Source organism: Sinohyriopsis cumingii, unplaced genomic scaffold (assembly GCF_028554795.1).
Source record: "Sinohyriopsis cumingii isolate HCF-2022 unplaced genomic scaffold, ASM2855479v2 utg002203l, whole genome shotgun sequence".
Lineage (NCBI taxonomy): Eukaryota > Metazoa > Mollusca > Bivalvia > Unionida > Unionidae > Sinohyriopsis > Sinohyriopsis cumingii.
Genome location: NW_028316157.1, coordinates 16,142 through 33,506, shown reverse-complemented (window position 1 = coordinate 33,506; position 17,365 = coordinate 16,142). Strand labels below are relative to the sequence as shown.

Here is a 17,365-nt window from a genome sequence, read left to right as displayed (position 1 = left end):
GAGATAAGACTGATCAGAAGTCATTATTGTTTCCTACATGCACTTATCGCAAGAGAAGCGAGCATATGTGATCTGATTGTTGCAGGTTAAAACGTATGCACAATAATACAGATTTAGCTTGTATTTCACAGAGGACAAAGATGCAAATTATTATTTAAAACAATGGATGGATTTCATCAATCGCACCCCAGTCTGACTGTATTATGGATAATTATGAATTAGTCTAGGGGTCTATATCACCTACTTTTGATTCTGCCAAACATAGTTGTACTATATTATATAAATAACACTGGAGCTTTTCAAAATCTCCGTTTCCAGGTTCTTTGCCCTTGTCTAGGAAGTCTTTTTCTAGCGTATCTTTTTTATTCAGTGAGTATAGTGTGGATTATTTAAAGTTTCTCAACATTGTGCCAATTTGTCAGCAATCATGACCTTAGGACACTGGAGTGCTGGAGTTGTGTCTAATCTACCTATGCAAAAAGACTTCTTGATAATGGTATTGATGAGGAATTTATTCATTTCGCTGATACGTGTATTGATTAGTTTCTCGATGAGATCCCTTCCATGTAACTAATTCAATAATTGTTTACCGCACGATTTTCAGAGACATTTCATTTGAGAAATGTTAAAAAAATATATGCAAATTAAAAACGTTGATGAACATAGTTTTACTTTATTTTGTCTCCCAAATCTCCCCAATTTGATCAAGTTTTGACTAAATAGTTACGCATGAATTAAGTAACTACAATTTAAATGTTCTACATGTGACTGTGTAAATCTTCATGAAGCCTAAAATACAGGAAAGGATTGGGATGATGATGCTCATTCGCTTCCGTTTGCTGTTTAGGAATAAGTTGAAATATTATCAGGCCTTAGACGATTTGAACTAGTCTATATACATAAAGCTCGAGGACTTTTTGAATGAATCACATTATAAACATAAAATTGATAAAATGTTTGTGCAGTAGTATAAATTACATATAATTCAAATCAGTCAAATATAAGATTAACGTAAGACAGAAGTACAAAGGAAAGAAGATCTCATTTAGGTGAGAGTGTTCTGGCTCTCTTAGCCACAACTCAAAATCCTCTTCATGACAATTGTTGTGTTCCTTTTACAGTTGAACAGAAAATAAGTGACTTAAATTATCTCACTAATACGTCTCAGAGGTGGGAACAGAAACATCTTTGTCATTTAAATATGTTACACGACTGTCTCAGTCGGGAAAGGCCCTTTGAACATTTAATAAATTTAGTTGAACCTGCCCAACACATTGACAATATAAACAATGGAATGCATCCTAAATATGGTGACTTTGTTTTAACCAGTCTTCCGAGATCCGATATATTACAAAATATGGACCAAAGGATTTCTTATCTAAAGCGACAATTTAAGGCTGATCTTAAACACCTATTTGAATATTTACATTTGTTTCAGATGTTCCAACACAAATCTAATTATTGCATTTTAATATGCATCAATTGTTTTCCTAGAATTTTGTCTTTGATTCAACACTTTATTTAAACAACGCGAACCTTTTTAGGCGGATTAGTTCCTTGTAATACTTGATACAAACAGCTTGTGGCAAATCATATTCAACTCATTTCGTAGAAACAGATCATATGTATACTCATTTAGAATACGTTTCATATAAAATGCGAATAGACTTTTACTCCTCATGACATGTTATCATTAAACAATGGTAACAGAGTGTATACCGATGGTTCCTATCTTGTTGCTTTAGAAACACCTCCAAATCTGGCATTTCAAATTCACACAGTGAATGTCATTCTATCTTCCAAACATTTAAAAGCAAACCTATATCGAAATATAAGAAAAGAAAGCAAAACTAAAAAATTCAATAAAACAAAGAACTATATATATATATATATATATATATATATATATATATATATATATATATATATATATATATATATATATATATATATATATATATATATATATATATATATATATATATATATATATATATATATATATATATATATATATATATATATATATATATATAATGAAGCATAGTATTACAGCAAAGCTAAAAAAAACAGGAAAGAATGCAAATAATGGTTCATGTTTTAGTTCCTTGCCTGCAGACGAAAGCGAATACTTTCTGAATAGCATTGCTTTATTTGCATTTATGTTCCAAGTGTAAACATATTCCATGCAAGCTTGAAAGTTTGCATTTATGAGCGTAGTGTATGTGAATTTGGATTTGCTAGTGTATGACAATTTCACAAATAAATGAATTTTCAAATTCCTGACTCTCCCATCTATTACATGGCATCCCAAAAAGCATGTCAAATCCAATGTATTAAAAGTTTCTTTTTTTGTTTTGGGTAGGTCTTCGCCTCATTTAGCGTTGTTGATCAATATTTTGCGAAATAGGATCAACTCTGAGCCTTTTGTTTTGGAATTATCTTTATAATTAACACGTATTACTTGTACTGTTGTTTACACAATGGGTACCTTATACTGTACATATCACTCCTATGACATTCCATGAATATTATCCTTATTTGTGAAAGGTGTGTGTTTATGATAAAGAAGTGGTCACACTCTTCTTGAAATAGCACATTTTTGTATCATACATAATTCCCCGTTGGTGGTCCTCCTGCTCCGCCCACGTTATTATTTTAATAAATATGTGCAATTTTAATGTGTTGCACCTTTGTCATGCATTCAAGCCTTCCTCTTGAACATTTAAATGCGGATATCAATTAATGTGTTGCTTTTTTCTTCTGACGTTGAGGTTAAACAATGAACCGACCGATGCCACTACAGAGTTAGTATGTAACCACGTGTCTTCGTTATCTGCAAGGAGTACCTACTAGTTAACATATGTTTAATATTATCAGTCTTTTGCTCGGTAATACCCCTCTTACCTTGAGTCGCTCGACATTAGAGATTAATTACGGCTGTCTTTCAGCGGCCACGTGTTCTACTTATAAGAATAAGAATAAGAATAAGAATTCTTTTTTCAGACTACAAAGTCCATACCTCTAAATTAAAATATATTTATAAAGTAAAAACATTGTAAACATAAAAGAACATATATATCATACATACAAGTATATAGATACATTTAAAACTATTAACTGTGCCATGCATTGTTAAGAATGAAATTAAATGGCACATTTAAATAGTAATTTGTTCCATCTACTAATAATATGAGAATTTAAATGACTGTCATAGTTCCAAAGAGATTTCAATATACAGTGCTTACTATTAGATATTCTTGTCATCACTAAGAAAACATACTTTCTCCTTACTTCATCAAAACTGAATACATTATGATTTACAAACATGTTGGAGGCACTGTTCCACTTAGGAAGTCCTAATAAAAAACGAAGACTATTATTATAACCAATAACTAGTTTTCTTTTCATACATTCACTAAAGTTTGTCCACAGAGGAGCACAACACATAGTGCAGCAATAAGATTTGAATAATCTAATTTTGATATTCATTGAACAATTCTTAAATTTACGTTGAAGCATGTTTGTTCGAGTGCTCAAAAATCGGTAATGTCTCATCATATCTTCATTATCCTACCGAATGGATTTCAAAATATCACCCAAATATGTATAACTTGTGACATATGTAAGAACATTGCCATTAAGATGTACAGGGGAAGGAGATGGTAATTTGAAAGAAGTTGGCTGAAAGACCATGAATAATGATTTTTGTTTGTATTATAGATGATATCATTCTCAAATGCGTATGAGCGCAAGCAATAATGAAACTATCGCTATTACTTCAACACTAACTAAACTACTACTGCAAAGAATGTTGAAGTGAACGATGCCACAGATTAAGGTAAGGTCGCATAAAGTAGATACATTTCTTTTGAGATAATAAAATTCCCCTCTGGCATTTAACGGTCAAATCTCATGGAATGTAATAAGAAGCGATTGTAATAAAAGTAATCCATAAAGGTTACAAAACTTAAATAAATTTAATTCGCTTATTGGACAGAAAAAGTATGACTATGATAGTTCAAGCATTCATCTCTTGTCAGAATTGATTATCACCTCTTCATTTGATCTATAATATAAATATTTCGACATAGTATACAGATCCAAATAGCCTAAAGCAGTTTGATTTGTATAATTAGCAAGTGTCTCGAAGGAATACGTTAACAGGACTACGAATTTTAAGAATTCACATGTCGGATTGAAAACCTTATATATATATATATATATATATATATATATATATATATATATATATATATATATATATATATATATATATATATATATATATATATATATATATATATATATATAATTGTTTAAAATACGTTTATACTGCTTACTTACATTACAGCCGGTAAAGGCTGAGTTTCCAATCAATGAACTGGATGCTAAAATCATGTTTACTCTTTTCAAAATATGTGTGGACTGGTCAATAATTATGAAGAACGCGCCATGCTATCTGCTGCTTCATATATTTAATGATTCAGTAGCGACATTTATTTCATTTATAATTAACATATGTACTGCATACAAGTAACATTATTAGAGACAGAAGCGCTTTATTTCACCTACCATGGAGAAAAGCATTGTTTCCATCACGCGATCTTGCCATGCTCTATCGTGTTTTCCTGTCTTGTGTTATTGAGTAAAATATATAGTAGGTTGTCATTGCCTGTGCGGGGTCATAAAAATTTATTCTTCTACGGGAAGTCATGTTCCACTCAAGATTCGCTCTGATCATTTGATCAAAATATACCTCAATGATATGTAACTAAACGGTCTTAAAACTCCTATACAGTAACTTGAGAAATTCTTTTCTAAAAGCAAAGAAATAAAAGGAAATAAATTATCGATACGGAAAACTATTTGTAATTAGAGTAATCGGACAGTGTTGTTTCTAAGTCATGTGATTTTTAACAAAATCAGAAACATTTATATATAGCAAAATGTCTGACAACCTCAAGTAATGAGTCTTTTCTAACAGACTTTCTATTACCACCGTATGTCATTAAATTTTGTTGCACACAGAATGGAACACGTATAGTAAAATTAAGCTGAAATAATCCTATTTTTTTAAATCTCAAATTCAAAAGTATAGAACGTTTCTCATGAAGTCAAATATTGAATGTGAAAACGCATCAATAGTCTTGACTGGGCCTATGTATTAGTATTCATGTGATGTAACATTGTTAAAGTCAAGAATGTCTTTGAATGAACTCATATGACGGACAAAACTGTGCTTAATTCCAAAACATCAAAAAGAATACTTTGTACTACAATCGAATAGTTTAAACAAATAATTCTTCTCAAATTTCTGAACACATCTAAAGCAGATTCCACAAAGACTGGTATTAAAATGAGAATGAATAATTTTGATGTAATCAAGAATGTATTAAAAGCTAAATCACAATAAAATACCCAGGACCTGACTCATTATCCCCTCAAATTCTAAAGCACTTTCGGTGTGTAAAAATTATATCTTCCTATATTTGATCTTTTCAGATCACTTTTAGGGAGGCACCCTGCCCTAATGTTATTGTTTCCTGGAAGCTTTTCGTTATGTGTTAGAAATGTTATGTTATATAAAGGGTATTATTTCTTTCATTCTATATTTGCTTTCTGTACCTGTGTTGGTTATTTTATTGGTTTGATTTTAGAACATTGTAAAGCATGTAAATAATGCTAAACATTGAAGTCAGATATCAATAAAACAATCATTATTTGTAAATTACAAACAAGACAAAATTTAGATTGACAATAGAACTATATATATATATATATATATATATATATATATATATATATATATATATATATATATATATATATATATATTGATAGATAGTCAAATGAGACTATGTTCGTATTTAGAATATTGTGGTTTTCTTTATAATGACTTAAAAGACCATACAAATACAGATGAATATATTTAGCTACGAGAAACAGTGTTCCAATTTCGAAGTGATCTGCTCTTAATGAAGGAATGTACTCTAAACTCACATATATGCAATAAATGCCAAAAAACACGTTCGTGTTTGTACATTTTTTAAATTTTACTGGATATGATAAATATATAACAAAATATTAATATTCAACAATATATTGGTAATGTGCTAGCTCTACTTTCATAATATATTACCCGAATATGGTACATACGCATAAAATCAGTCTTTAAAAATCAATGCAAATAAATACTCGCGTGCATTTCAATTTCTAAATCTGGTTACTGTAACAGGATTTTACCTGCATTGATAACATGATTAAATGACGACACAAAAAACAATATGATGATAGACGGAAGTTTATGATATGAATTTATATATATATATATATATATATATATATATATATATATATATATATATATATATATATATATATATATTCGATACAACATATACATTATTATTCTTTTCAAGCTGTAAACACAAGACTCATTCAATTACTTCACGCAAACTTTTGATATATATGAATGAATGTGTGACTTATGAAACTTTATGAACTGTATGAAATATAACATTTTTTATACAATGATTCAAAATAATGGAGAAACAAAAATTTTATTTCAAGAATAGTAGACACACTATATAGTAAAACCAAGATGAGATTCATATAATCTCATGCAAATAGGCCTAACGCAATTGTACTTAAATGTACTCAATTGAAACACAACATATGTTCCATGTACTCAATTGAAACTCAACATATACAATTGAAACAAACATGATCAATTGTAATATACATAATCGTATCAAACATGACTCATGAATCATATAGTCATTTGTACAACACGTACGATTCATAACAATGTATGACAGATTCAAATACTCGTAAACCTTGTAAACGGGATCATTTGACCTGGTTTACATGACCATTTCCAAACGGACTTCTGAATTAGTGGGTTAGCCCACACTTGTATTGGCTACTAACCCACTTCATAAATCCACCATGCGCACACGTGTACAGGTCAACACTTCGATCCTTGTCTGGCCTTGATGGTCGCACACGCTTCCATTCCCGTACAAACTTCCAGACCGACAACCTGATACACCCACAAAGAGCTACCAAGAAATCAAACTGGTCGTGAAAACAGTTCGGAATTAAAATCTATAAACATGTGCTATTAAATAAAACTCTTTAAAACAGCGTGTAACAATTCTAAAGTTCATACAGTTTCAAGTACGCCTAGTGGTAAAGAGAACGTGTCACGCCACGTCATTACAACTGAATATTCTTCACATATCTGCAAATAAAGTAAAATGTAACACTCACCCCTATGGCTGTAAAAAGATATGGAGACCATACACTCCTTGACAAGATTCCAAAAGACCAATGTGTTGACTAGAACAGAAATTTGCCTTTAAACTACACGAAAATGAGAATTAGCAAGGATAAGGTACCCATGCATACCATGTTTTCATGTCTCTCGCTGCCTGCGATCTCAGACAAAATGCTTGTTAGCGCAGTCTCTTAACTAGAGAAACAATTATCCAACCTAGATAACATTGTATGCATGTAGAACGTAAACGATCAAATTGTCCTTATGTGAAACCAAGTTATATTTTGCCTTATTATGTGACAAGTACATTTATGTATCTGTCAAACATATCCATGCACGCAAACACGTTTCACTTGGTATATCAAAGTAATATTCGATCCTGATCGACCCCATTAGAGTAACAAGGCAGCAACATACACAAATATGATACAGAGTTAGTTTACTTTGAAAAATTATATGATGAGATTTTCATCCGTAGCAATGGTAAACCTGAAATCCATTTTCACTGTAGCTCATAAAAGAGTGTGAACTAGTTATTGTAATCAACGGACATGGGCGACCAATGGTACATTTAAATGAGCAATGAATGAAAGTGGATCGTAATGACTCAAAGTCTCTTATTTTAGTGATTCAAAACCTGATCTGTTTAGAAGAACGTTGACTGTTATTAAACCGTTGTAGACTCCAATTTTAAACATTGACTTTTTATTTTTAGGGCGTTATTTGCTGTGTGAGTCGGAACTGACAGTTTATACCACGATGAACTGATAAATAAACAATGGTAAACTCGTAAGTCTCGGGATGTCGTGGTAAGAAATTAACATTTTATGATTGACATAATAAACTTTTTCTTATGTTTTCATACAAATTAGTTCTCTTTCATCCAGCATATCTTACTGACCGGACTGCACGTTAAAGAACCACGAATCCTTTCAACAAGATGTTGCTTCCTTGTACTTACATAATTTATTATTTTGAATGACAGAAATAATTGGTCACTATCTCTCTTCAGTCAATATAGTTTTAGATCTAATCCTCATCCAGTCTATAATTTTCTCTCTAGTGTCTTATAAATCTATTATTCTATGATTTTGGTACTTCACTGAAATTTATAAATTGTTTATGTCTACAATTAATTGAAGATGTCAGTTTCTGCATATGCTATACAAATATTTGAGCTATTTTTAAGGCATATCGTTCTTTCTAAAATGTCTGGATAATTGATTAGCATTTCAAGAATGACAGGATCAATTTAACTCCCTCATTATAGTTACAGGCATGTTTCATCTAACATTTCTTGCTGGCTATATGATAATTAACTCTTATTGTTAACATGATGTTGCATCATGGTGCTTAATTAATTTATTTTGCCAAATATCAGGACAAAAATTATCATTTTCTCGCCTTCTTTAGTACATATAGTTCTAGACCTAACCCTCATACCGTCTATATTTTTGCTGCATGTGACTTCTAAATCCTTATTTGTATGCCCCAGTTGTAGTACTTCAATTACATTGTTTCTCTGTTCGAACTTGCTTACATCTGGATTTAAATATAGATGACTGTTAAATTGTTTATTTTCATTACTCTTTCAAACCGGATATACGTATACTATCTCATTTACCATCCAGTCACTTGCATCAGCATACATTTTATATATATTATTATAATCTGGAGCTGCAAGAACAGGTGCACCTTTAAGTATGGTTTTCAATATGTTATAAGATTCGTGACACTTGTCAGACCAATACATGTTGGATTAATAAACCAGCAAATTGGTCACGGTTTCAAGATATTAGACAAAACTGAGAACAAATTCCGATAATAGCCATCTATTCCTAAATATAGCTTGAGTTACCTTTTAATGACAGGCACTGGGAATTCATGGATAGACTTTACGTTAACAAATATTGATTAAAGTTGACCATGTTCTACAATAAGTCTTATATATTTACCACAAGCAAGGTAAATCTAACATTGACCTAAACTAACAGTCAAATGTGCATCACTGAATCGATCGAAGAGTTTCATAATTGGTTCCAAGAAGTTCCATGTAGATGATGACGTCTTCGATGTATGAGTCACAATTATCTAAACACATGCATAAAGTTGATTTAACACTGGAATATGGATGGGAATGTTTTCATGCCCAACGATATCACTTTATATTGATAGCATCTATCTGGAGTTGCAAATACAAAACGTTATGTGCTATCAGTGAGAATGGAATATGCCAGAATAATTTTACGTGGTCAAAATTATTTACATGTTTTGCGTTTCCAATTTTGTCAATGCAGTCTTTGATTTTTTGGCGTTGGAATTAAATCCCTTTTGAAAACATTGTTAATTTTACCATGTTAAGTACACATACAGGAGTATTATGCTGAACTCAACTTAATATTTCTTGGTTCTATGAAGTCATTCTCCAGCAAATAATGAATTTTGTTTTTTCAAACATTTTTATTTGAGAACATTCATCATGTACCTATGATACTTTGATAGAAATTATTATAACGTCATTTAATATCTCGATGATCAGAACTAGATCATATGCTTTATACGAAGAATGTGCTTTGAGTCACAATAAACAACTGGTCACAGCAAAATCATGCAGGTTCTCCGATTCGTACATTTAATTGCAATATATCAAACATATACACAAGAATTGTATTATATACATAAATGACTTAATATTGGGTTAATTTTGATCGGCGTTAATCATTCAAAGTACACAGACCTTTATTAAACTGTGATGATTCATCAATTGACCAATAGGATTGGTTTTCTCTCGGCCCTATACAAATAAGTCATCAAAGAATCCTTTAGAAACAACTCTCCCTATAGCTAAATATAGCACCTGGGGCATTCTTATGTATTAAACTTTCAACAAATAGCCCAATATGATGTTGGCAAGGTGGCAAATTCAACACATTTCATTTTTAGCTAACATAGACTATAAATACTAACAATACATGGAACTGATAATTTCGTTCTTTCTGAATCTTTCAATCATGAAGTAAATATAGCATACAATGTTAAATACACGTGTGTATTTACATGCGAACAAACTACCGAAACTGTTTTTTTCAACATACTATATCTGCTTTAGTGAACAAGGCTGTATCAAAAGAAATCGATCCCCTGCGCTAATTGAGTTTGTATTCTAAGAATGCCCGGATATTCATTTAAATGTATTATTCCTTGCGTTGCTACAATGAACTTTTGTGCGTATTGAGACAGCCATATTAATATAATAACTAATATTCGGTGGCTTGAACAATTTAACCAGATAAGGAGCAACAATAATAAAATCAATAGCATAAGAACAGCGTCTTTTCTCATTAACACAATCAATGTTCATTTATTCACACAATAAATAAAACAATGCGCTTACAAATGGAATCATATCGTACGTGTACAATTATTCAGACAAAACTGAATGCCTTACCTTGTACTTTGAAATAAGATTTTGAAAATCATTTTCAAGAAGCTTGAGCATGATCTTCACACCTCTAAACAAACATTTTTCTCTCATTGGTGTTTACTTTACTAAATCTGCATGGAATGTGATCGCTCGAAGAAAATAATGTTACTAATTTAACAACCATTTTAGATATATGGAAGAGAGGTACCAACAGATTATGAAATTAACATGCCCAAACGTAACACTGTAAGGCGACACAACAATTTAATAGACAGAACTCGATAGTATATAGATTTCAAAGCTATTTCATTTTGGAAATTCTTTATGATAGATCGAGTCATTGTATTGATTAAATTTGTCTAAATGTTGCGTGCAAATATTGAGAGGAAAATGCATAAAAAATCAATTTTCAAATCCATCACATAGATTAATTTTCATCCCTTTTAGTAAACACAAAAATGACTGCATTGCAAACGGAAATTTTCAGTCATCCTACAATTAAACAACAAAAAATACTATTTGGGTTTTTTAGACATCAATTATTTAATTTACTGAGTGAATTAACTATCAATCATTGTGTTAACTTTAAATAGTTAACAGACATGTAAAATAAGATGTTCACGGATAGAAAATGACTGCATATTCGATGATTCGGCACAGGCATTTGCCAGTCCGGTGACAAAATTTCTGATCCTACTACAAGACTTTCTTGACGTCGTTATCATCCAGGTAAGTGAAGGTATGCGACAGGCAAAGTATCGTTTGTTAATAACCTATATAACGCACATTTTTATTTTAACATATGCCATGCTTACAATTTTCTAATGTGGAGACATGATCGTGTATATTTTTTAATTATCATCCCTGGAGACAAGACACCTTTCAATTAAATTAAAGGTCTCCTATTCTTGTTTTTGCTGCAGTAGCAATATTCCAGTCTTTTTGGGAGAACATGAAATGAGCTTCTAAAATTGGCTGTATATCAATTTTACGTACTATCTAACTGCAAAATAGTTTAAGTTTGTAATGAAAACAATATGTTCTGCAAACTAACCATACTGTCAGTAATATATGTATAATCATACTGATTTTAAGAGATATGCATGCGTGTATATAACAACCAATCTATGGAATTTATTAATTTGTTTACATTTCAGAAGTATAGAAATAAGTGATATAAAATATATTACTCAAAGAACCGAAATAAGAAGATTCTAGATCCAAATCATATTTTATTTAAATATCCTGTTAAAGGATTATTTTATTGGCCACTGGGATATCATTATTCATACTTACAACATCATGAAACGTTGTGGCAGTCACTCACACAGGGGCCGAGCCATTGTTTGACCTAAGTTATTACACTGCGTCACACAAAATAACAATTCACTGTCAGGTGAATATACACTCTTTTACGTCATATTTAGAGTTTATTTATCGCAAGATAGAACATATAATAACACTATAACATTGTTGTCAGTCTAACTCAGTTACGAAAACACCATTAAGTTTCTGTTTAAATGTCATCCGTCATTTTGCAACCATCGACTTTCGTCCTTTTTCAACAGAATGTATCCTCTCAGATCACATAAATACTTTCAAGCATCACAGTATTGCAAATCTGGATATTAATATACGTTTCCATAAGACGTCGCACATTGAATCACCCTAAAGCGCCACTCCTAATCTTTGAACGTATATATTTTGCATTCTGGAGACGGTAGAGGAGGTACTTTATTTATGAATCAAAGGTTACCAGTGAAATCACGTATATGCGACAGCCTAATCTTCAAAATTAAAACTGTATTTATTTTCTCGTTTCTAGTGTAAAATTGAGAATTTTATCACCACCGTACAACTGGAATCCAATGCATTCAAGCTCTGTCTTTATTCATTCAAAAAGTCAGAAAATGTAATATCAACTTGCCGTCGATTTACCGTCTAAACTACGCTCCCATACAAAACATTTAATGTTAACTGTTATTTTCTGAACTTACTTTTCTCTTGCAGAGGAAAATGAAGGCCGTAATTGTTCTTGTAGCCTGCTTAGTAGGTGCTGATATTGCTACCTATCCGTTTGGTGGTGGATATGCTAGCTATGGTGGATATGGAGGTTATGGTGGCAACGGCGGATATGGTGGCTATGGATGGTATCCTGGATATGGTGGATATGGTGGATATGGAGGTAATGACGGATATGGTGGATATGGAGGCTATGGTTGATATGGTGGATACGGCTTGGGATTCGCTGGTGGATATGGTGGATACGGCTTGGGACTCGGTGGTGAACTCGGGGGATACAAATGGGGATTTAGACACCACTTTCCTAAGTTTGGTTACGGTTACTTTAGATACCCTAGAAAGTAAGAGTAAATTTTATTTATCCATGATAATTCTATTACATTCTACAGTATGATGATATTTTACGATTTAAGTATTACCTTATCCACTTCATTTCTACTGGCTCGTTACATAATATTTGTTTTTACAATTCTAAGTAGCCATAAAGTCTTTTCTTCACCCTAAATATCAATATTTTATTAATATTATATTGTTTTGACACGTCAACTTTCGAAATTGCTCTTAATTTGTTTCCTTTTTACAGATATTAAGAACAGCAAAAAGAGACAAGGACTGACAAGAGAGCCAAAGGAATATGACTCCTTATCTCGGTTACTATCTTAGTAGTATTTGTGCATACTACATCAATAAACATATTTGATCGAAGACAATAAAATGGCTTTTATCATTATTTTATTTCGATTATCTCACTTCCTCTGTCTGTCTGTCTGTCGGTCGGTCACGTTATGGTTTAAAGTGAACAATTCCTCACGTAAAATTTGACTAAATCAATGAGTGAAATATTTCAGCAAATGTAGGCAACACATGCACTTGTGAAAGAATGTTATACTCCGCTCTTGAGATGCTAAGAAAAAATATCTTTATCCTGATATAGTTGAAAATTATAAATATGTTTTAAAACACTTTAAATTTCACGTATATCCATGTAAAAAGCGTTCCAATTAATGGAACTATGACAATCAAGTGAGCTTACTTGCCAAAAACGCCATCGCCAGGACCAGATTTTAATGAGACTAATACGATTCTAGCACTGCACACACTTCGACGGCCGATGTAAGACTGAATTTTCCCTTAGTTGGAAATAATGGTCAAATGAAAACTAAACGAATTAAACTGGGTTCAACAGTTGTTTAATATCAGCCACAGCTGTTACAAATAGATCTGATTTCGAATCACATCGGTCCACTTAAATGCAATGCTCATTTAAATGTACTACTGGCCCGCCATGTCAGTTTTACTGTATCATACATCTGCATGTTTTCATCTTGTTACTCTTATATCGTCAATCTAGGATCGGGTACTACATTGATATGCCCGGGGGAATATATATTTATCTATACATACATACATACATACATACATACATAAAAACATACATACATACATAAATACATACATACATACATACACATACATACATACATACATACATATGACGTAAATTGTATTAGTGTTATACAACGTGATATGCACATTTTTTGTTAAAAGGAAAGAAGGCTTGCTTAGTTTCCATTTAATGAGAATTATACAACGAGTGGGATACAGCGTATAGACTATGCATATATTTTATTTATATCATTTTCGAATGGATATATTTGCCCATTGAACGGAGTTCTTGCTTAATACAGTCAACTGTGTATCGCTGCCGAGTGTGGGTTGATACAAAATTTAGTTTTATGCCTTTTGTGGTTTTTCACGATCACCGTGCATTTTTATATGTTGACACTTTTCTCATTAGAATTTTTATTTTTCTTTACATTGATTAAATCAACATAATATACACTTACGATTTAAACTTAAAAGATGGATTCATTGAAGTAAGCAGAAACCTAGAAGCATATCGTGAGCTAGGCCTTTCACATCAACGCTCAGCCATTCACGTATCTTGCGCATGGCAACTAGCTTGGAATAGGAAACTAAGCAAAATGACTAACAAACAAGAAGTAATTCAAATATTTTGAAATATGTACAGTCAATCAAATTCATTATTTTGCTTTAGTAAGAGTATTACCGATCATAAAACTGTCTCTCTCTGTCTATCTGTCTATTTGTCCCTGTCTCTCTCTCATGCTGTGGATGGTTTCACGTAAATGTTACTATCATTAATAAGTCCAGAGACATCGTGGGATGACACAAGCGATTCTCACCCGTATCTTGCTCCAGAGAGAGAGAGAGAGAGATTGAAAGAGTGAGAGAAAAGGAGGGGGTGGTTGCCTTTGGACATTTTCATATTTAACTTATAATAAGCAATTGTTAGAACATTATAATATATTTTTTGAAACAACAACAACAGCAAAACATTAAATACATAACAGTATGTGTACCACGCAAACGAGAGACTTACTCATAATGTCGACAGGGTTAGTACATTTGTATTATTGATTATATAAACACTGTAGATAAATCCCAAGGAAAGTGCACACATACCGTTATGACAAAGATAATTGTATTGTAGGTTGCCTCGTTTAAGTTCAATTTTTATGTTTTCATCTATTCCTAAAAAAATCTCTCTTACTCTGAATACACTGGTCAACAGTGAAATCATTACTGACTTGAAAAGGCCCTAATCTGTAGTATTTTGGTGTGCCGAACACGAATATAACCGTGAAAAATTTGTATTGGCTCTCGTTTTGAAGATATTCATATACCTCATTTTCTATGTTTCACTGTGTAAATTTCTCCAGTAGGACTGCAGCAACATCCGGAATAATGATGTAACATTGCATAATACCATCATGCTCACATCATCCACAGTTGATTGCATCATTTTCTGATGCAATGCAATACTAATGCCATGCGGCTGCTGAAGTAAGTTGACGTCAGCAGTGTACTATACATGTGTAGGCCTATTATACTAATGCCAGGCGGCTGCTGAAGCTGACGTAAGCAGTGTACTATATAAAGCCCAATCAGATAGGTTCAGCATTTAAAATATTTTAGACGTTGTGCGAGACAGTTCAAGCTACTGTTACATAAAACTTATTATTTTATCCATTTACGTACAATAAAGAACAGTAATGCCTCGAAAGTGTGTTAATACCGCGGACAATTTTTGCTATATTTGTGGGGAAGTGACATTTGCCAACCAGAAGAAAAGTATCAATTCTCAAGTGAAGAAGGCATATCATCTTTACTTCGGATGCAAGGTTGGTGACCAAGACAAGCCTTGGGCTCCGCATATATGCTGTGCTACATGTACAACACAGCTTTCACAGTGGTTGAATTGCAAAAGGTCATCAATGCCGTTTGCAGTCCCAATGGTGTGGAGAGAGCCAAGCAACCACCTAAATGACTGTTACTTCTGCTTGGTTCCTCCTCTTTCCGGCGGAATAACGAAGCGAAAGAAGTCGAGAATAGTCTACCCAAACATTCCGTCTGCATTGAGACCAGTTCCACATGGTGAGGGACTTCCTATTCCAGAACCTCCAGCAGAATATTCTCTTGATTCATCTGACAAAGACAAAGGTGAGTCGACCTGTTCTTCTCCTGGTCCATCAGCATGCAGTGATCCAGATTTTCACTGTGATGCATCATCAACCCCACACAGAATAACACAGGAAGAACTAAATGACCTGATTCGTGATTTGGACTTATCAAAGAACAAGGCAGAATTGCTAGGATCAAGACTCCAACAATGGAATCTTCTAGAAGAAGATGTCACAATTACTGCATATCGAAAGCGCCACCAGCAATTGGAGCCTTTCTTCAGAAAGGAAAGTAATCTGATATTCTGTTCCGATATTGAGGGCCTCATGAATGCTTTAAAAATCACTCATGACCCACAAGAATGGAGACTATTTGTGGACTCTTCGAAACTGAGTCTCAAGGCTGTGCTTTTGCACAATGGAAACATTCTTCCATCTATTCCAGTAGCGTATGCTGTCCACATGAAAGAGACATACGATAACTTAAGGCAGCTACTGAATTCCATTGAGTATAACAAGTACAGCTGGCACCTCTGTGGTGATTTGAAGGTAGTTGCCCTTTTAATGGGACTGCAGCAAGGATATACAAAATACATGTGTTTCTTATGCGAGTGGGATAGCCGAGCAAGGGAAATGCACTACATGAGGAAGGAATGGACTCACAGGCAGAATGTAGCCATTGGAGAGAAGAATATCCATCACCCAGCTCTGGTTGAGGCTCAGAAAATCTTGCTACCACCCCTTCACATCAAACTAGGTTTGATGAAGAACTTCGTGAAAGCCATTGACCGGACTTTGCCAGCATTCCGATACCTGCATGAAAAATTCCCTCGACTCAGCGAAGCAAAGATTAAAGAGGGAGTTTTTGTGGGTCCTCAGATTCGAGAGCTTTTCAAAGATGACCGGTTCAACAACTTGCTGGAAGGTGACGCGAAACAAGCATGGAATGCTTTTCGCCTAGTTTCTACAAACTTCCTCGGAAATGTTAGGGCAGAAAACTATAAGGAACTAGTAGAAGACATGTTGATGAAGTATAAGAAACTTGGCTGCAATATGTCTCTAAAGATTCACTTCCTTCATTCCCATTTGGATTTCTTTCCTAGCAACTGTGGTATTGTTAGTGATGAACACGGCGAACGTTTTCATCAAGAT

At 32.9% G+C, this 17,365-nt stretch overlaps 1 protein-coding gene across 3 annotated transcripts; it reads left to right on the top strand.

The window, feature by feature from the left end:
* Positions 1–9,537: 9,537 nt before the first annotated feature.
* On the top strand, positions 9,538–13,443 carry LOC149770921 (uncharacterized). 3 transcript variants are annotated; one of them, XM_089948979.1, is made up of 3 exons: positions 9,538–11,435; positions 12,717–12,891; positions 13,312–13,443. In XM_089948979.1, exons 2-3 carry the CDS (start codon positions 12,723–12,725, stop codon positions 13,389–13,391), a joined length of 249 nt encoding a protein of 82 aa, XP_089805105.1. In that variant the 5' UTR covers positions 9,538–11,435; positions 12,717–12,722; the 3' UTR covers positions 13,392–13,443. The 3 variants fall into 3 exon arrangements, with proteins under 3 accessions (XP_089805105.1, XP_089805103.1, XP_089805104.1); XM_089948978.1 differs by having other exon boundaries at positions 9,558–11,435; positions 12,717–13,069; XM_089948977.1 differs by having other exon boundaries at positions 9,557–13,069.
* The last annotated feature ends 3,922 nt before the right edge of the window (positions 13,444–17,365 follow it).

Excerpts from the sequence above, each read along its gene's own strand:
- LOC149770921 (XM_089948977.1), top strand. The coding sequence starts at position 12,796 with ATGCTAGCTATGGTGGATATGGAGGTTATGGTGGCAACGGCGGATATG. Across the intron at positions 13,070-13,311 it reads TACTTTAGATACCCTAGAAA|ATATTAAGAACAGCAAAAAG; the intron begins GTAAGAGTAAAT and ends TCCTTTTTACAG.